We start from the raw sequence: 20,862 nt of genomic DNA, 5'->3' as shown, positions 1-20,862 counted from the left end.
TTTTGCCACTTGCGTACGGCCCGAATTGAGCAGTCGAATTTGATGTATGGGATAATGATCCAGAGTGTCAGGAAAGAAGATCGACGTAAGCCGAAAGCTGGATAAAAAACAATTCACGCCGATGTGAACGATCAGTGGTGCTTTAGGGGCGAAGCTTGCTGGCGACTGCCGAGGGCCGAAAGAACTCCCTTGCGAAGCGGGCCTCTCGAGTCGAGGGTTCTAAAGTTGTGCGTTCAAAGAATCTGCACCCGTCACTAACTGTAACTAATAGTGTTCAAACAAGAGAGGAAATGGCAGAGAAAAAGCTAGCTTATCCTATTCGCCAAACAATGAAAAACCGCGTGAACAAAACGCCGGATCAGGGATGCTGCTCCAATCGGAGAAAACTTTATGCTCTTTTAAATAAATCGATTTGAGGATAGACTTTTGAAGAAAGTTTTCTCGTCGGAACACAACATTTTCTTGCAAATACGAACATTAATTCAATAATTTATTCAAAATTGCAAGAAAATTTCGTTGAATGAAATATACTTGTAAATACAAAATCTCTATTTTCATTTAGGAAATTTAATTCAATACCAATCTTTAAAAAATGACCTCGCTGCGTAGATCCGGTTTTACAATTGCAACAGAAACTATGGGATAGTGGTGCCAAACTTTTTTTGATACAGGATTAAAATATTTTTGTTTCCTGTGTAAAATCGTTTGGTTCAATTTTTGGTCGCTCCGATACAACGATTATTGTGTTGTTTACTATCCCTGTCATTTATTTACGATGAAACAGTTTAGGTTGTCAAAACACAAAATTATCCTGAGTGTGGCTGAAATATAGTTTAGCGTAGGCGACGAGGTTCATGAGGGCCATTTTGATTTTTGTATTGTTATACAAGTTCGTGTATACGAATTACAAAATGATGCGCATTGTTGTATGTTGCACGCAATAAAATTTCCTTCAAATATTTTTACAACTCACTGCGAAAACATTCTTCGTGATGAATTATACGCTGATGTTTAATACCGTGACCAAAGTTTCTATGAACTTACAGGGGTCTATGGCTAAATCGTGACCAGCAGACCGAAATATTTATAAATTGTGGAACCTTCTTTTTATCAAGTTACTCCGCGAAATGGAACCTCCGGCTCTCAAGTTATGATTATTCAATTTTGAGGCGGTGGAAAGAGCGAGATAAGTTTTGAAGATGAAATTCGTGTCGGCTTTTTGGAACCCCATACCGCATGTTCAGCAAAATATACACTAAAAAGTAGGTAAACACAGTTTTGATTAAAACGTGTGCCGAATTCCGCCACCGATGTTCAATCAACTGTTAAAAATATGTGCATTTGTTTCATTACGCTGTTTTTACACAGTCAAAGAGAGACCTTCCAAATATTCCCATTAACAAGGCTAACTTTTAAGAAGACAAATCTAATTAAGACTGTAAAAACTTTGATTCCCAGTACAGTGTTTTCGCTAATTATAAGTAAAAGAATGAATTAGTAAAATAAAGAATTCAGAGTTTTACCGGGTTCTCAAGCGCAAGATGACCACGGAGAGATAAAAATTACGCGCGAACGGAATCCGTTCAATTTTCAACCCCGTCGATATACGAGCCAAGTACTGAAACCTCGAATGTAAGCCACCTGTCGATTCCTCATTGACCCACTTGACGTTGAACGGTTCAACCTATCAGTGCTTGTCTCACCTCAGCCACCCCAACACGAGCAACAACAGCCCCTCACTGCCATCGTGCATGACTCAAGTTATTAATCATTATCGAACCTGGGACTGCGATATTCTCACGAACATTAGTAATAACGGCGGTGATTTCCTGGTGTACTTTTATCCGAGCACACGCGGTACGGAAAGACGAAGCGAACGGGATTGTAATTTTGTAAAACTCCCGAAAGGCACGCGTATGGGAATTTTTTATCATAAAGCGCAAACCTTCGCTGTTTGCATTCTCTCATGAATTTTGAACGTGCAATATTCTCGAAAGCATATTTTATGCGTCGGCATTCGAGACGGACATGGTTGTTGGTTAGATTAAAATTTTTAGACACGGAAAGAGAGAGCCGAAAAGTCCATTGCCTTTGGCGACGGATCCGTAAAACCACAACTCATGCTTGCAGCAACTCTGACGCGTTCACCGATTGGAATCATTATCGGCGAATAATTTGCGAACGGACGAATGTAGAAGATGAAAAAAATAAACAACCCAACAACACAGCACGGGACTAGAATCCACCTCACAGAAGCCCTGCGACAAGGAAGCTGAGATTTTTATTGCAAAGGTCGTCCGGTTCCCGGGGACCCCGCGTATAAAGAAATTGTCGAGATGAAGATAACCGTGACGGTATATCTCATTCCGCATCGTCGTTTCGAACGTTGCTTCAAAATTCACCGGTTACGGAAAGAAGGGGATGAAACAAACGCAAGATAATCTACTTCAGTCTCCTAAGCTCCCCTCATTCTGTTCTCGTCAATCCAGACGCGCACATCCATCCCCGTTTCTCTTCCCGAAGAATGAAAGAAGGCTGGATGGACGAGCACTCTCTCACCCTGAAAGTCGTTTACAGCAAACGATTTCCGAGCTTCCTGTTTGCTCGCGGTTAAGCGGTGCGCCAAACGCTGTGCAATCATATTATTTTGAATGTGCTGCGCGTACGTGTCATGCTTAGGCATAAAAACGCGTGCGCGAATAGAGGTCTATGAAAACATCCCCCGCACTCGCATAAAAGAAGAAGACCGAGTGTCTGGAAGTCACACGCAGAATGAAACGTTGTCGTCGCGTGGATGTGGTGTTGAAAATTTTTCGAGCTTTCTTTACGCCTAAGAAACGCTGCCCCGTGGGGCAAGGGGTGGTTTAATAAGATTGCGTTAGGTAAGGCAAGGTTAAGTTAGGTCGAGTCAGGTTCGGTTATGCCGAAGCTCAGATATAGGCGCGCAGCATTCGCTCCCTTCGTTCGCGATCGATGCAGCCAGCGGCGAGCGACGTTCATTTCCGTGCAGGCAACGCCGCTACGAGGACCCTTAGGGCCGTCCTCGCCACTGCCGGATGATCGAGAGGGTGCAGCGTCCTCGACGAACTTGCAGATTTTGCATAAAAAAGAAAAGAGCTTTCACCCTCTCGGCGGGATATTGTACTACTCGGTTTCATTCCGGAGGACGATGCGTTATCGGTAATGCTCCGGTCTTGGTGCCCGTGATCTAAAAGTACTTGTACATTTTTGCTCCCGCTTTGGCGAGCCGTGCTTGATATCAATCCATTTTCAACGTTTTCGGCGCAGATTTGCCACCCGGAAGTGGATACATGCGGGAGTAAACGAGTTACACGAAGATCACAGCTACACCCACGACCCCGCACGATCGGCTACTAATTGCGGCTGGACCGGAAGTAGTTGACCCTGAGTTACATCAAGGGATTACGAAGCAGCGGAGACGCTGATGCGGGGTTATTTTGCGCAAAACTCGGTCCCTCGTGACGCTCCGACGAGGTATTTTTACGTATTTTTTACACTCGGGAGACCCTCGAGCTTCGTAGCATTTACGGCGAACCCTTGCCCTGCGGAAGTTTACCGATCCGTATAACCCATGTGATAGAAACAGGGATAGAGCTCCGGTTATGGAACATGCTCGTAAATAAAAACGCGGGATTTTCGGTGGGTCCGGCTTGTTGGTAGATGGATTAGGATTTTGAGAGGCGAACCTGGCGGCGCGCATTCCTCGAGTTTGTATCCTTCAACCTCGGCTGGGTCACGTGCGGAAGATGCGCAGATTCACGTCAGAGTTGGCGACAGGATATAAGGGACCAGTCACAGGGCAACCCTTCGGAAATTGAGTTTCAAATACAAACTACATTGATCGGCTCGGCCGGTTCGTCGTGCAGGGTGCAAATTGAGGGAAATCACTTACCTGCGGTAGCACGTGTCTCGTTCGGAGTATAACGCGGCGGCATCGTTACAACCGCATGTCACGATCGAGATTGAAGCCGCAGAAACTTTACTGCCAGTAAATCGACTGGTCGGAAGTAGCATCGCTATATTACGCAAGCTGAGCGCACCATCGCGGTGCGAATTCAAAGGGCTAATTACCCGTCAACCATGCGGAGGTCGACAAGCAGAAAATTCAATATTTTATCTCCCGGCGTTTTCAAGGCCCCCGGGGAATCGCCGGGGTGTTCCACCCCCAACCAAGTCTCGTTTCAGACTGCTCGCAAGCTCGCTCAGCTGTGCGGCAAACGGAGCTTGCGCTCTTCTTAGCGACACATTTTCTACGTCATGGCAAATTTATGATTACTCGGGAATGATAACGGGGGAAGTTTTCACTCAAACCTGCAGCTATTACACTCAAAGATTGAGGCGAGGCAAGGCGAGGTGCCGTACACGGTCCGAAATCTCTCTCTCTCTCTCTCTCTCTCTCTCTCTCTCTCTCTCTCTCTCTTTCTCTCTCCCACACACACTCTCCCTCTCTCTCTCTCTCTCTATCTCTGGGGGGAAATAAAATTGAATTTACTGCCACGGCGAATAAAATGATACCCGCCCGTTTGCCACCGTCAGAGTTCGTGGGTCTTGCGATTGCCGGGTATATGGAAAAAATATTGGACCAGCGATATACCAGGGAGGCACAAATTGTCAATTCCTTTGAGGATAAGTCGATACTCCATGTCTTTATGTGTCCTCGTTCTACGTATTCGATTTACACCTTCTCGGTTCCAGCGAAACCATTCACAACGCCTTAACGGTACAAATTGAGACATCCCAGCGGAATCAGACTCTGTCTTGAATGGATCCGGAAATATTGAAAGGGTCGGCGAGTTCTCGCACTGTAAACTACGACGAAGAGGGCTTGAAACCTTGCAACTATTCGTCGAATGATTTCGAGGGTCGCACTTCGATAACTCTTCACGATATTTGCGCAGCTTCAAGGTTCGACGAGGAAAAGCTCATCGAGGATGAAAATCCTCGAAGTCGTTTCAAAATGAAAATTTCTATTCGGTGAATGAGACCAGCGAGTCGACCGTGACGTGGATACATCGAAGTATATAAGGCATCACGAGGTGATTTAAAGATCGATCGATCAGGAAGTACACCAGGTGCGGAAAGTTACATCACGACTAAAAGCGGGGAAGGACGACGCGAACGGGTGAATTCCTCAACAAGAATAGCCGTCGATTGTCGAAGCTTTGAGAAAGTCGAAAACCCATTTCCGTCGAGATATCCGTTGGACAGAGCAGGGCACTCCAGCTACAGAATCGGTTCCACAAAGGACGTAGTTTGCCGGTATTGCTGGTTGCCCAATTTACTGAACGAGTTTTGTCCTAGACGAGGTATCTGTTTTGGGCGCGCTTAATTTGATAGTGATCATGGACGTTGGACGGTCCGCAGTGTCTCTACTTCGTTAACCAAAATCCTCCTGCATTTGACCAGAGTGCAGAACCATCCAGCTGTTAGTGCGAGTCGTAATACGGATCAAGACGGAAGCGCTTCTCCTCTATTATAAATTGGCCGACATCCGGTTGGCGGGTGTAACTCATCCGCAATATCGCTAACGACTGTTCGGCAACTTGCCGACAATTGTTCTGCCGTTCCACCTCTTACATTGCTTTGCTTATGTCTGTAACGCTGCGAACGGTGCATCGGAAATAGTATGTAGGTCTGTGGGAGCCTCTAACTCCCCGGCAGACTTCTAGCCGGCGCGTGTACATCCATCCGATTCTATAATAGACTTTGGAAGAGTGCGGAACCCGAAAGTTTACCCAGGAGTCAGTCGCCAGCTGCTACTCGTGGCGAAATCACGCTTTCTTCTGACTATCGCAGACCCAGTTTCCCCCTTGAATAAACCGCTAACGTCCGATCGGATCCCAGTGCCTTGGAACCTTCATTAAAAAGGGAAAAGATACAGGATCGAAGCAAGGCCTACTCTAAGCGGTGGGCGACCCACTCACGGTTGAATTATAAACAACCTTTGAATAAATTCTTGTACAGGGGATTTACGCAGTAACGATCAGCTTCTAAGCCGGTGAGTTTCTTCCTGACTCTATAAGTAAGTTGCCAGGGCGCCGGGAAATGTTTACCGACTGATTAAACTTAATTTCAATTTGAGGAACCTGGGTAACGCCGAAGGCTATCACCCAGCCATAATATGCAAATTAACAAAATTTCTTCCTTTGAAAAATATTCAAGTTATTATCGATGATCGTAGGATGGTATTTTCAATTTTCAATGAGAACACGCCAACATCTTGAGGTAATTTTGAATACCACTGAAATTCTGGATTGCACAATTTTTTTAATAAATTCTCTTCCGAATAATGCGTTAACTTTGGCGATAATTAAGAGTCTCGAGAATTTTTTTTTTTTTTCGCAAGAAACAAACGTCTAAGTTGAAATTTCGACCAGTTAATGCTGGAATTAATAACGTGAATGTCTGAAATGGGTGAAACGCGGTTGGTATTCTATCCTAAATAGCTTGTCCTTATTCCGCGACAAATTTGCTGACTGAAAGGCAATTGAGCTTTCGACTTAAGAAGTTCACCGAAAACCGTGGACCGAATTATTGAATCACACTTATCTTTTACTCGCCGCGACTTGTGAATGCTGAGATGCAGGAGTCCTGATGAATACTGTCTGAAATTAAGATCTCCAAATCCGCCAAACTAATTAATTTGTGCAATTCGATTGTTTAGGACTTGGCCGAAATTTATCAAAAAATAAAACCACTCCGCATTTTACGTCGTAATTTCGGCACTAAGCTCGAATTCGACATTAAGCTCTGCAAATTAAAAACAACGTATGCATGACACTCGAGCGTCTTTAAGCTTTCCACGCGTAAATTGATCGAATTTCGCGAGTACTCATACCTCCAGTTTCAATCACAGATCGACGACATTTCAACGCATAATTTCCCGTCAAGTTCAGTAAATCTACATGATCTTTGAGCCAGATTGTTCACAAAAGATAAGGTATCAAAAGATTGTATCGCGGATGATTGACAGAAATAAACGGAGAAATCTGTTGTATGAACGTGTAAATGTTCGATGATGTTAAAGCAAGCAGTTTCTCAAAAAGAGCAAAAGAATATTCACCCGACTCATAAGTTACTCAGGAAGAGGCCGGCTCCTCAAGTTTTCCCATTTCGAGTTCAGTATAAGGAATACAGTTCCAGGAAGTAAGCCCTAAATGGCAACCATGAGTGCATTATATTGTAATTTGATGAGCTCCAACGATTGGTTCCGGTCCCAACTTAGGATCAAATTGACCTGGGTAGGATACTCTGTCCTCAGAGGTTTGCGTCCGTAAATCGATTATTGTGGCTTTGGAAATTGACGGACGTGGTTTGTTCGCCACGATGCGGTCCGCAGTACCTTCCATAATTGCTGATGCATGCGGTTTTTTCAAAAATATTCCGCAGAAACGATTCGGTGCAGTGCAGCGGCTCAAGGGTATGGCGATAGACATCAAGCTTTCCAAATTCAATAACATCCCATGGGGATTCCGGCTTTCCGGTGGAGCGGATTTTCCCCATCCACTCACGGTTGTCAGGGTGAGTAAAAAAAGCAAATGTTTTTTCAAATATTCGCAATTCCTGCTTCCCTTTTTGCATAATCGTTTACTCCTGGTGGGATTTTCCGATTTTTAATCTCGGTCGAGCATCAAACACGTTTCTCCGCAAATACTTTGTGGCCGAAGGAAAGAGCTCTGGCTTTTCACGGGCAGTTGTTCAATTAATTATCAGACCGTCACACTGTGACCGACAAGCGAATGACAAAGCCTGGATTGCATTCACAAGTTTTTCCGAATTCCGTAATAAAGGCTCGTGGGAGGCTCGGGAGTGCGGAAACGGAGATATCGATTCATCGGCGATCTTGAAATTACTTTTAATGAGCTCAAAGCACGCTTTGGCACTTCAATTATCGTCGATTTTCTCTACCTCGAAGATTCTTTCACCTCCCCAGTCAAGCCTGTCAAGTATCACTTAACGCGAAGTGAACGGATAACCGTTGACCGTGTAATTCCGGTATTCAAGCTGAGAAACGAGCGAAATTTTCCCCTCAGCTAAAGACACCGTCTACTCGAATCACGCTGGTTTTTCAGAAAGATTCGATCCTCAAATATAGCATTGTTCCAGTTTCTTGCAAACTGTAACGAATCGCTTGTTTGCCAAGCCAAGTACTATGAATGCATTATAGAGAAGGACATTTTATATTAATAAGAATGGTGAGACAGATAAAAATTGATCAGGAATCGTGATGGAGGATGAAATAAAATAAAATAATAATAAATACTTAAAAATAACGCTTATCTTTTGGAGGCGTCGTACGATAAAAGTAAATGTTTTTCCGCTCTATTAAATCGTCAGTCCTTATATATTGTTTATTTTAATCAATCTGCTTATCGGATTCTGAACTTCGTCACTTTCCCAACAGGGTTCGAAAATGTTACAATAGAGAAAACAAATAAATAAATAGTTAAAAATTCGGTCGTGGGTCTTAGACGGACATTACAGAGATGTGGATAATTTGACGATTACTGACCGACTGACCATTCTCGCAGCCTCACGATGATCGACACCACACGTATATGTGTGAACGTATACGTGTGATGTCCAGACTCTTACAAAACGCTCGAGACGGTTGCACAAAGCTCAACGATACCGAACACCAACAGATGTCCGAGAAACTTAGTATTTCCGTCGGTAAATCATTCATAATATATCCGTCTATAAATAACTTGAAACTGGCAGAAACTTATCCACTGATCGTTACTCGGAGCATACGAGTAGAACGACCTCCTTTTTTATCCATCATGCGTGCGCAGACTCGGGCACGTTTTCAAATCGAACGGCTAAAGATTCCTCCATCTTTATCGCGTTAATTTCGTTCTTGCATCTTCAATAATGAATCAGGAGATTCTTGATCCCGCGATCCAACCATCTTCAAATTTTTTACTGCTCATCCAACAACACCGCGCGATGTTCAAAGGTGAGATAAGAATAACGAATTTTGAATCCGAATTAAGGTGGCCCGGGGAAGTTTGGCCGACGATGCCGGGCTGCAGCCAGGTGACGTCCTGATAAGAGTCAACGACAGTCCTCTGCAGAATCTGACACACGCACAGGCACACGATTGGCTGGTGCGAGCCGGTAACAACTTCGTTCTCTCCGTCGTCCGCAATCATCGCATCGCCAAAGAGGCCCATTGACCTCCGGCCATTCCTGATCGTAATTCTTGTCCGACCTCTCGTTCAGCTTTTCGAGACGGTCTCGGGATGGATTTATATTTTCCAATGCTACAAGGGTACGAGACTCGAAATGAGAAAATAATTCCCGGATGGCGATGTTGGGTATTCAGAAAACCCCGCGCGGGTCGCAAATATTTTTATAGTTATGATATAAAGTGACTTTATAGGAAGATAAAAAAAATATATTGCTATATACTTTTTCACTGTACGTATTGTAGTTTGATTCGTGTTCTATAATTCGTAATTAGGTAGATACGCAATTAATGTTGACATCCTGTCTGTGAATTGAGCGGGTCACATATTATAATGAACACGCCCGTATTTTTCCATATCTCGTTCTGCGTGAAGAACGCAGAATTTCCGTATCAATTGCAATGATCGTTTGAGCGAATATCCAGATACGGATTTGTTTGTGCAATTAACGATTTGCAGTTGACAATATTCGATATTCGCTGGTAGTGACTGAGCCATTTATTGACTGTCATACTTTGATGATAAGTACCATAATTACGGTGACTGATCTTGATAACCCGCATTAAAATAACCCGTACAAAAATAACCGGGCATAAATAACCCAACCACAAATAATCCGTGATAAAAAATTGACAAACAATTAAATTATATTAATATTAAATTGAATTTCACAAGTATTGATATTTTTGTTCGATCTATTTGGTCCCAGTACTGATAATTACCGACCAACGGCTCAAAAAATCGATATGTTGCATTTTAAATATTTCATTCAAAAAATTAGGTAACGGAAAAATACTGGAGGCCGGTGACAGCCGTACCGTAAACATGGCTATACAGAACAAGCTTAGGGGGTGCGCTGGTCGATTTCGACGTGACATATACATATATCGCCGGATATTGCAGTCGACGTATCTCAAACGCGTGAAAGGGTTCAACAGTCCCACTCCATAAGCAATTATGAACAAAAACATTCCAATATATTTTCATTCGACGCAGAAATAAAGAAACTGCATGGATTCTACTAATTTAATATTGCAAGCAATTTCGTAGAAAGCACGCCGTTTCTTTACTTCTGCGTCGAATGAAAATGTATTGGAATTTTTTCGTTCACAATTGCTCATAGAGTTGGACTGAGGAACCCTTTTACGCGGTTGAAATACGTAGACTTCGATATTTGGCGAATATATACGTCAACGTCAAAATCGACCAGGGCACCCCACTAGTCATGTTTACGGTACGACCAGGGGGCACCCTCTTAAGCTTGACTTCATTTTCCTTCTATTGGTTGAAGAAACTCCTTTTATGCGCTTAAGATTTGTTGATATTACGTTCGTTCAATATGGGCCGGGGATTCAGCGCAGAGTGCGAGCTTGGGAGATAAGGGATCCGTTGTTGCATTTCATTTGCTTGAATTAAGATCCGTTGAGTGATAGATCTATAATGTGCAGTTGGTATACGTAGGCATTCAGCTACTGTCAGTATATCCTACGTGTACGAAAGAGCGTGCGCAATTCGCAGCAAAAGATTTTCTTTGAAATCACTTACAGCCATATGGATAAAAAAAAAAAAAAAAAAAACAGTGTGAGCGAGGTTGTAAAAAATTTTCGCGACTCGATTCTACGCGCTGACAGCACACACGGATTCTACGATTAACAAGTCAAATTGGTAGCTAACAAACACCTGTGTATTATTCGAACCCCCATCTCCCCCTTGGCGTTACATGCAAATCAAAAGAGCTCGGTGAAATTATTGCAAAACCCCTTTCCATTCAAACGAACAATTTTCACCTCCTGAAAATTTTTCTGTATTCAATAATATGCCCAAAGCGGTGTGTAGTCAAAGTTTGACAATCACTGGAGTACTCCTAAAAAAACATGGCGAATATTATTATAGTGAATTTTTTGGTCGTTGTATAAATTACATCGTTCCAGTGTTATTTTTGTGGTAAATGTCTGCACGACACAAATATTACATAGGTATAGAATCTACGTGCGGTATTGTGCGTTTAATCACTAAAGACAACATTTATATTTTACGCGTACACTCTTTCAACTTCGTAATAACTTCGTTGTAAAGTATCCTATCTCTTTCGTACCTTTTACGGCGGACGCATTTACTTTGACTGCCTATAGGTACGAAGGGAATCCTCACCTTGACTCGATTACACTTCAAAAGGCTAGTAAACTGGTGTAATAAGACTGTTTTATGAAAAAAATTCCCTTGAAACATACAGGCCTTTCAGAAATATTAGCTTTTAAGGCGTGTCGTATACATAATATTATAGTAGATGTATATTATATATACATACATACATATATATATATATATATATATATATATATATATATATATATATATATATATATATATATATATATATATATATATATATATATATATATATATATATATATATATATATATATATATATATATATCGTTTACCTCCTGCAACACTGAAAAAAGATTAAATAAGAATTAGATGCGTTGAATCCTTTTGAAAAAATATCGTTTCATTTTTACTGAATTACAGGGTAAGCCGGCGGGCTATTTGCTCAGACTTTTAGTATACAAGTGATTCATGACTTCTAATAATTTCAAGTGATTTCAGATGATTTCAGCTGATTTTAACCGACTGCAGCTGATTTCAACTCAATTCAACTGACTTCGTATACAATGTCATCGGATTTCTTTCTTATTTCGAACGACTTTGAAATGCCTTCAAACTAGGGTGTGCGGTTGATTTCGCGATGCACCATGAATGCTCGTTAATACAGATTGAGCAAAAATGGGGCTATGAAAATCCAAAAGTCAGATTTCTAAACTATCGATTATCGACCATATTATTATCGGTATTCTTCCGATTCGTAAAATAAAACTCTCGGAATGGTCAACAAATCAATTTCGAGGCAAAAAGCAAGACACGCGATCAATCCGTTGAACGGTGGAAGGACGCGAAAGATTTACCTGTCAGAGAGCTCTCCGCGGACGTGATTCTGCCGAGATAGTAGATCATGTCGCGTTACTGTCTTATGATTAAGGCGAGGAAGATTACGGCACAAGGTAAAAGGGATGAGAAAGAAAAAGGAAAAGGATAAGCACTCGTGGATCAAGAAATGTAAGTACAATATATAATTTAATTTCATTTTAATATATTAGATATTGTTCACGTAATATATTTATATTTATATGTATATTATATAACTCTTGTGCTGTAATTCACCTTAACAATAATCATCATGTTTTTATATTCTTTGCTTATATCGACGAGTTACACGAAACTGTACAATATACATATGTTCTTTGTTTATCTGTATACGTAGCAACGTCGTTTCGCGTTTAAATTAAAACCTGTAGGTTGCGTCAACGATTAGACAATATCAACTCATCATCAATTAATCGTTGAAAAACTAACGTTAAATAAAATAAGATAAAACAACGAAACGTGTATAAGAATAAAGGAACATTAACGACACAACGCGATGTAAGTAACAAACACGCACCGTACGTCTATAGAGAAAACACTCTCGCAAACTCAAGTTACCAAAGCTTTTCTCAAACTGATTATCGCTCTCAGCGACGAAATATGTCGGTATCCTCAATTTCGAGCGGGTCTTCGCTACACGTTAGACTGACGGTTGAAAATGTTTATATTATTATATGTACACGTACAGGTAATTCTCAAAAGGTAATCGTTTCGGTATCGGTATCGTGTTGCGCCTGAGGTGTGCATAACATTTATGTTTTTGTGCGCGCGTCCACCATGCACAAATATTTCTAGTTCTTTATTCACTCAGTACACAATTGTTTTAATTAAGACATAGACATGATGAACGAGAAGACCGCACCTTTTCGATTTTTTCGATATAAATATACACTTTGGTTGAATATTTTTTTCACTATTATTATTATTTTTTCTTTCCTTTCGTCTTTTACTTATCCTGGTTTTATGGAGTAATTGATAATATTGGTTAATGCTAATTAAAAAGAAATACCTTTGCGCACGCAGTATGCCTACGTATAGGTGTATACGTATAATTGTGTATTTATTTATCTAGTACCTAGCATATGTATACGTATATATAAAACTTTTCTGCAATTTTCATCAAACTACTTACTATTATTAACGCTCCAACGGTTCGCCGCATGGCTGTATAAAATACAATCAGGTACAAAAGTAGCATCCACATGCTCGTTCATATATAATATAAATCAGAAATTTAGGTATTTCGCTAAAATATTTTGCATGAATTTAAACAGTTTATTATTACAGACGCAAAGCAGTACGTCATTAGATATTTACTGTTCATTAAATTGTTCTTGATTTTTCAATTCGCTTTTCTTTGGTGTTCTATTCATGCTATTTTGCGAATTCATTTCTTCATCTTTTTTTTTCTTACTTATTCTCTCATTTTTCGAATGCTGTTTTTCTTCGGTTTAAATACATAGGATTGCAATCAACCGTTGGCAGCGTTCCTTACATTACACCCTACATCGTAATAATATTATTTTTAAAGTTAAATAAATAATTGGTGCGCTGATGTCCTTGACATATAGTATACAGAGCACCGTGACAGAGAGCAAATATTTCAAAACGTGTTCTCACCCGCCTGACAGCCTTTTAAATGACGATTATATTTTTTTTTTAAATTCTTAATTAGGTTATTATTTCATTTAATTGTTTATTCGTTTAAAATTTGGTTAAAATCACGATTTGACGATTCACACTTAGTCGTTGCTCATGTTCGAGGAGGAAAACTGAACCATTCATCGATCTAGGTATTTACACTTAAAAACTTAAGATATGCTTAAGTCGTGCCTAGCGCATCATAGCCGTTTTTCAATACTATCGCTCTGTCGCCGAGCGAACGAACCGAGAATTAAGTCTTTGTATCAGTCAGTATCAGGATTCGCTTCGACCGGTGACGGCGGTAGCTTGAAAAGAGTTTCGAGCCACACGCAAATCTATAAAATCAAAGTATCAAGCCATTCGGAATTCACCCCGTGTCCGTATAGTTGCACTTACATTGCACATAAACTAAACGGCAATTCGATGCTATTATATGGTCCCAATAAACTCGCTGTACGAGATCACCAATGCGGTTGTGTCGAAACACGTCGAATATAACCGAAGCAAATGCCTGACACTTGGACTTTGTATAGGTAAAACTTTCCGACTGACTCGAATCGTTGAATTAAACCGAAGACTCAGTCAAATATCGCGTCAGCTCTTTTGACAAAGAGCCCAACGTGAGTTCGAATTGCTGTTTACATATTTGCCAGGTTTGAAACGCGGTTCACCCTCAATCCCCTGACACGACCGTGAAAAGAGCTCATGAATTTAATCCTGTTCAAGTGCTGGCCGAGTAGGGATCGCGAGGACGGTATCGAAGGTCAAATTGAGGAGGCATAATCGTTCCGACGTTATGCATAATCTACTGCTCGATACTGTGACCCTCGTTAGTGTCTTCAGTATTATCGATGTCCGAATTTTCCGAGGGTGATTCAACCAAGGACCTATCGTGATTCGTACGATGATTCATGCTCTCGCTTTGCGAATTTGCAATCTCAATCCAATGCTGTTTGTTACTTCGAACTCCTTCGCTCAATGGCTCTAGCTTGTCCGATAGCAGCGCGAATGCCTGTAAAGATAATCAATTCATTACGTAACAATGAATTATTTTCTGATACATTTAACGAGTGTCATAAATTGACAATCTTTGCTCTAGTTAGTCTGGTCGAAATTGTGCAATTGGTATCTGGCATGAAGCTCGGCCTACCTCATATATGGGAAGGCAAATTGAATCGATAAAGTCGACTTGCATCATCGGTAGTTGGTCCTCTTTTTCTCTGTTCATAATATCCTGTAATTAAAAGGTTTGTGTGATATTTAAAACTTTTATTTTTCGTCGATTAACGATCTTCTTCAAATGGCAGTATGAGAACATACGCAACAAAGTGTTTTCAGTAAGTTGTTATGATTATTGAAGACCGGTACTGAGTGCGGAAGAGAAAAGAAAAACACCGCGTGTGCCAGCAATGGGAAAACCGAGAGCAAAACTGTTTCCCGAAAGTTAAGCTCCAAGAATCTCACTTTCATAAATCATCGAATACCTGTTCGCCGGTTGTAGATTATTTCGTGAAATTCCAGGCACCTGACTCACCTTATCTGGCATGGATAGGAGAAAAATAAAGTAAAATTTCACCGGAAAATGTCTTTCTGATAACAGTGATAGGGGTGTGGAGACTCGTGTTGTACTTACGCGTGTCGGGAGAGAATTATTCCAAATGGCTAGAGCTCCATTGAATTTCCTACTTTCAAAGTGTGTCAAAAACTAATTCATGTCTGCAAATTACGCTGGTAATTACAGCCGAGGATCAGGTAAATTCGAGATTGAATGTGACAAGATTGTGCTTTGGCGCAGGCGGTGGATACGCGGCTCATAATTAAGGGGGACTGCAAGTTCGCCGAATCTACTTACAATAGGAGTAATGTTCAGTGTTTGTCTCTCGATGTCACCCTGTTGGAAGAACTCAGTGCTCACGAGTTCGGCGACGCGTTTTTCTACCTCCCAGGGTTTTGTGATTGCTGCCAAGTCGCAGACAGTCATCAACATACCACGTAACAGTTCACGGTGTTCACCAAGCGCCCAATTGTACGACCCACCCTGGGCTAAACTGAGGAACGCTCCTCTCTTGCGAAAATAGACGGCCAAATCGGTCGACAGGATGGCCTCCTCCAGGACCTTGACTATTCGGGAATATTCGTCCGGAGAGACGTTCGCTAGGATCTGATTACCGTGGCTGCTAAGAATCATCAAGCACTGGTCGAAGTGATGGTGTTCCATCGTAGACGTGGAATAAAGCCGTGCCAACGGCGAAGACGCTCTAAATCGACAAAAAACAATCCCTCTGTTAGGAGCGTTCTTCAACCCGCAGAAGAAGTTATGCCAACCTTCATCGACTCGGATATTATATATTATGTATTTATACGGACGGGGTTGGATTGTATTCGACGAAGAAACAGCTTACTTGATTTGAAACGAGTTGTTGGTGCCCCGGTGATCAAGATCGTGACACAAGCAGGCAATTATTAATGCGAGGCATTCGATTTCTCCGAAGATTTTCCACCATTGAGTGGCCTGAAAAAACGAACGACAGCATTAGGTATATTTAAAAAAAAGTCTGATCACTAGAATGTAAAGAATTCCCCAAACAAATTTTTGTCATATATTCGTGTAGATACGAAGATATTTGTCTCAAAAGGTTTCGCAAAACAATTTTAATTAAATTCTCCTTGTATCGAAACTCGGTTTACGATGAAAATAACAAATTATCAAATATATCGACTTCTTTTACGTATTCTTTGTTTTTCCTTCTTTAAAAATAACTACCGGTGTGGTGGTGAAGATTTTATTTGGAACCAAAGTTCGGAATTTTTCACGTCATGCGTCATCGCTGGTCGTTAAGACGGAGTTAAAGTGCAATAAAATTGATATTTCCACTGGACTTACCGTCAGGATGGCAAACATCATCTGTGACACGTTGAAAGCGTGTCGCCAGTTATGATACGTGACGTTCCTGTAATTCTTCTTGACACTGAGTAACCATCGGCAAAGAACTTCGTAATCTATGTGAAATCGTTCGACAAAGTCGAGATCTAGGAACATGCGAAGACAGGCAGCGAGCGTCTCGTCGTCCTGCATATGAATGTCGTCGAACTTAAAATCGTGGAGCTGGAAATGCGCCGAAGAAGGAACCCGCAATTCCTGCTGAGTGGAGCAAATGCCCAAAAATAAATGTAAGTATCGACATTTGGCTAATTGTTTCGAAACGAAGACTCCGGTCGTGAGAGTTAAAAGAATTATGAAATCCGTATCATATCTCTAGAATCGTCTCAGTTTCAGATCAACACATAAGATACTTTTGATTTGAATGAACTAACCCTCAGTCTTAACGCGTCTTCTAGAGACGCTGAAGCGTGATAACTCAAAACCTCAAGGGTGACGCTCTGCTTCGCCATCGCTATTACAGCCTTTTCATACCTGCAAATGGAATCAAAGATACAAAATAATTTACTTTCTTGACCCATTACGTATTGATAAATTAAACGGTATAATTTATATTTTCCGGGTGAACACGGCTCAATTACGGCATTACTCACATGTGAGTGTTGTGGATACCCATACCACAGAAAATGGCAAACGCCTCGACGAAGTTCTCGTCATTTTTAGTAAACGCGAGGTCGTCGAACTTGTTTATCAGTTGAATAACGCCTATTATCTGCCCCGACGAGTTCTTGATTGGCATACAAAGAATTCCACGGTGGCGGAACCCTGTGCCGTCGTCAACCGACGGGTCGAACCTGACGTCCTCGTAGGCGTTGGGGATGTTCACCGTCTGTTGAAGGAGTAATAGAATGTAAGAAGTATTGCACTGGTCAGGAACGATAAACTATTACGAGCTGAAAAATATTCACAAATATCCATTCTAACCGAGTAAAATTGCATCCGAATCATACTGTCAATATTATACTTTTACTTTGGGAAATAATATCGATGACAAATGATGAAATAGCAAATCGTGTTAGTCTCTAATGAAAGAATTTCAGGCCGCGGTGAAATGGATGGAGAGTAATTGTAAAAAAAAAAAAATTAAAGACTCACCTCTCCGGTCGTCGCTACGTAACCGGTAATACCGACGTTGATAGGAAATCTGCTTTCAAAGGGGCTGTAAGACGTGAAAAAAATAACCATGGGTTAAATTAGGAGAACTTTATACACCATCTGTAAAAGGTGTAAATAAAAAATGGAATGGCAATTACAAACTTCATTCACCTAGTGCGGGAATCCGAATCCTCTCCGGCGAGGTCATTCGCCTCGAAGTCAAAGACGCGGGAGAAGCTGATCTTCGACGCCTTGTGGACCAAAAGTACCTGTGCCGAGAATAAAGCGGAAGATTAATTATAAGCATATCTCTGTAACGGGATTATACAAGTATTTTACATGGATAGAAATATTCAGCAGAAGCGTCGGCGTAAATTAATGGATAAGAGATCAGTGATTACAGGGAATTGCGCGGGAATTTCCTCTTTTATAAGTCTACATAACAATACGCGTTCTTATTTTTAGACACGATCTCCGAGCGAAACGTCTTCAAGATTTGGCATCGTGAAAAAAGCAGCTTCGTTAACAAATTATCTTCCTCGACTGACGAGGAGGCCTTTCATCTCAACTCACATTGTCGGCCGAGCGTTCAAACGAATTTTCAATTCTCGATTCCGGAGAAACGTCTCAACCAATTTGGACGATCGTTAGATGAAAATTCTATACAATTGCATGCGAAATTTTCAAAAGCTTTGTTACTATACTTGAAGAATTTCTTCCCGTATTCATGTCCGCCCCCCTTGATCCGCAAAAAGAATTCTTGGAGTATGAAGACGGGTTCATAAATAAAACGATACGGAGTCTCCGGGTTTGATACGGTACGTGTCGAGAATGCTCGATAAGCGGTTTAAGGGCATCGAATCACCCCTCGTAAAGAAAATTGTGCTGACCGGACATCGCCGTTTCCAGATATCGGACACCGGGAAATCCAGGTGGTCAAAAGGCACGGCAACGGATCTCGTGATGCAAATTGGCACAGAGTTTAAGGCGTGAGTCAGTGCGTGCCGTGCCAGCGGGCAAAGTCTTATAAATAAACACGGACCCGTGGCGCACGCATCGCGGAGACGAGCATAGACGATGTCGCCTCCTCTCGACCCCTTTTCGAAGATGCCAAGGAAGCAGGTGCCTCTCGTGTCCGGTGCAACTTGGAAGCCCAAGAGCGATAAAGTTGATCCACCAGATTTCTAACCGGGTCAACTTTCGCTAGTATTTTTCTAAAATTTCCTCCATTAGAATGATTGCTACAGAAGAATCGATGAACAGAAGATATTCAGACTATCTGCACGTGGATCGCGAGTAGAATGATGAATAGTGTTACAATTTTAACGTTTACTTGTACCAAAACTGCGGTGAACTTTCCTCGAGTGATTAGCGCCTGGATTTGATACTCGCCATGATTATCGTGTCAAAAGTTTGGTCTCCATCTTTTGCTTTAGGCGAAATACAGCAACGGTCAAAATTCTGATATCGTACCCCGTAATTTCATCAAGTTTCAACCCCTTTTCCAACCCTCGTTTCGAGAGATGATGGAAACAAGAAGTAATTTCCACGGATAATACCAAAATTTTGATGGCCACTCTGCCTGCTTATGTCATAAGAGGTAAGAAAAATTTCAATCTCTCTTAATTTCTTGCCCTGTGTCGATCCTTTAAAAACTGCCCAAGAAATCCAACATTTATTTTCGGGCAATGCCTGCGATTGTGGAAAAAATAAAGAAGAAATAAACTTTGCAGGCTTTTAACTCCTTTTCAGGGGTCGTATTTTGTTCCTAGGTAGCTTTCGTTTATGGGTGTAACTTTGAACCTAAATCATGAAAAACGAGTCAAAGTTCGAGACAAGCTTATCCGAAGATATACACATATAAACTTTGATTTGACAAAATTCAGATATCTAGCCAGCTTAAACTTTGGAAGAAAGATCGCGTTCAATAAAAGATTATTACAAACAAGCTCCGGGGTAAAACGCACCACGCAATCGATACCTGATGTCGTTTTATAAGGGGATCGAAAAAACGACAAGAACTTTGCACCGATCGAGATGACCGATGGTGTAACTCTTTTATGACAGAAACCGTCATCAAGCGTCCCTGACTCGGCGTATAGGAATTCTGTCGTAACCACGTGCTCCCCACATACATGCTACCGCAACGGAGTGTACGTACTACAACATATATAACGTAATCGGCGTGATATATGACGCAACGAACTTTTTACCGTCGCGCCTAACGACTTCGAACAGAGATCCTAACATTTCGTGTATCGTATACACGGACGTACACATCCGAAGAAATATGTGAAACGGGGACCCTGAGGAAATGGCGCAGTTTCTGCCGCGAGTTATTTAGTTCAAGCGTGTATATGAAAGAAGAAAAAAAAATAAAATAACCGTGACTCCTCGAGTCCCTATATAAGGGCCGCTGCTGATATTATATGCCTTATAGATTCGGAAACATTCCTGCACGTTTTAAACGTTGCACACTTACCTGGACTCGTTGACACTGTATGAGGGACTGGGTGTGGGTCAGAATCCTAAAGACCATGTGCTCGATGGTGCTCTGTTCCTCGAATATCATCCGCGCCAAATCGAGAAGAACCTGCGCAAACGCAAAAGGAACAAAAGCGTCAGTGGAGATCAGTGAACACCGGGCTTTCAATTTCACTTTCGTTAGATTCATTCTGCGATGGGCGCCGAACAGCTTTTTATAGGAAAAGATCAAGGAGGGGCCAAAGCACGAGGTATGATAATGGGAGAAAAGCGATCTTTGAGCGAAACCCGATACTTTGGCTGAATTATTCACAGCTTTCATTTTAAGGGCTACTGGGTGTAAAGGGTGTAAATAGCGTGGAAATGGGGGTAAAACTCGTCTTAGCGACAGCCGATACACATTTTGACATAGGAATAGAGTTGATGAGAATTTAAGAGACGGTAAAATGGAGACAAGGGAGATTTACTTCTGAAAATTGGGTTGATTTCCCAACGGCCAA

The 20,862-nt window shown here is 41.5% G+C and overlaps 2 protein-coding genes and 1 long non-coding RNA gene across 9 annotated transcripts in view; 1 reads left to right on the top strand and 2 right to left on the bottom strand.

The window, feature by feature from the left end:
* Positions 1–4,194, bottom strand: part of LOC124187938 (probable G-protein coupled receptor CG31760) — a 32,420-nt gene extending 28,226 nt beyond the window's left edge. The window contains exon 1 of the mRNA XM_046580130.1: positions 3,914–4,194. The gene's annotated coding sequence lies outside the window, so the exon portion shown is untranslated. The remainder of the gene's footprint in view (positions 1–3,913) is intronic.
* A 1,509-nt stretch (positions 4,195–5,703) lies between these two features.
* On the top strand, positions 5,704–10,817 carry LOC124187959. Its single transcript, XR_006872204.1, has 3 exons — positions 5,704–6,019; positions 7,411–7,542; positions 9,018–10,817. It is a non-coding gene; the product is annotated as an uncharacterized LOC124187959 (long non-coding RNA).
* Positions 10,818–12,697: 1,880 nt separating this feature from the next.
* LOC124187935 (dual 3',5'-cyclic-AMP and -GMP phosphodiesterase 11) overlaps positions 12,698–20,862 on the bottom strand; it is a 91,993-nt gene continuing 83,828 nt past the window's right edge. For 6 of the 7 annotated variants that reach the window (XM_046580116.1, XM_046580117.1, XM_046580120.1 and 3 more), the window contains 10 exons: positions 20,361–20,471; positions 18,050–18,147; positions 17,879–17,942; positions 17,377–17,612; positions 17,158–17,257; positions 16,727–16,984; positions 16,245–16,354; positions 15,695–16,100; positions 14,993–15,076; positions 12,698–14,854 (listed from right to left, as the gene is read on the bottom strand). In XM_046580116.1, the coding sequence (XP_046436072.1) occupies positions 14,648–14,854; positions 14,993–15,076; positions 15,695–16,100; positions 16,245–16,354; positions 16,727–16,984; positions 17,158–17,257; positions 17,377–17,612; positions 17,879–17,942; positions 18,050–18,147; positions 20,361–20,471 (1,674 nt within the window). In that variant the 3' untranslated portion in view covers positions 12,698–14,647. The remainder of the gene's footprint in view (positions 14,855–14,992; positions 15,077–15,694; positions 16,101–16,244; positions 16,355–16,726; positions 16,985–17,157; positions 17,258–17,376; positions 17,613–17,878; positions 17,943–18,049; positions 18,148–20,360; positions 20,472–20,862) is intronic. The other variant, XM_046580113.1, reaches the window with a different exon arrangement.

This window comes from Neodiprion fabricii, chromosome 1 (genome assembly GCF_021155785.1).
Source record: "Neodiprion fabricii isolate iyNeoFabr1 chromosome 1, iyNeoFabr1.1, whole genome shotgun sequence".
In the NCBI taxonomy this organism is placed as follows: Eukaryota; Metazoa; Arthropoda; class Insecta; order Hymenoptera; family Diprionidae; genus Neodiprion; species Neodiprion fabricii.
Note: the sequence above shows the minus strand (reverse complement) of the source record. Positions and strands in the feature narration are given on the sequence as shown.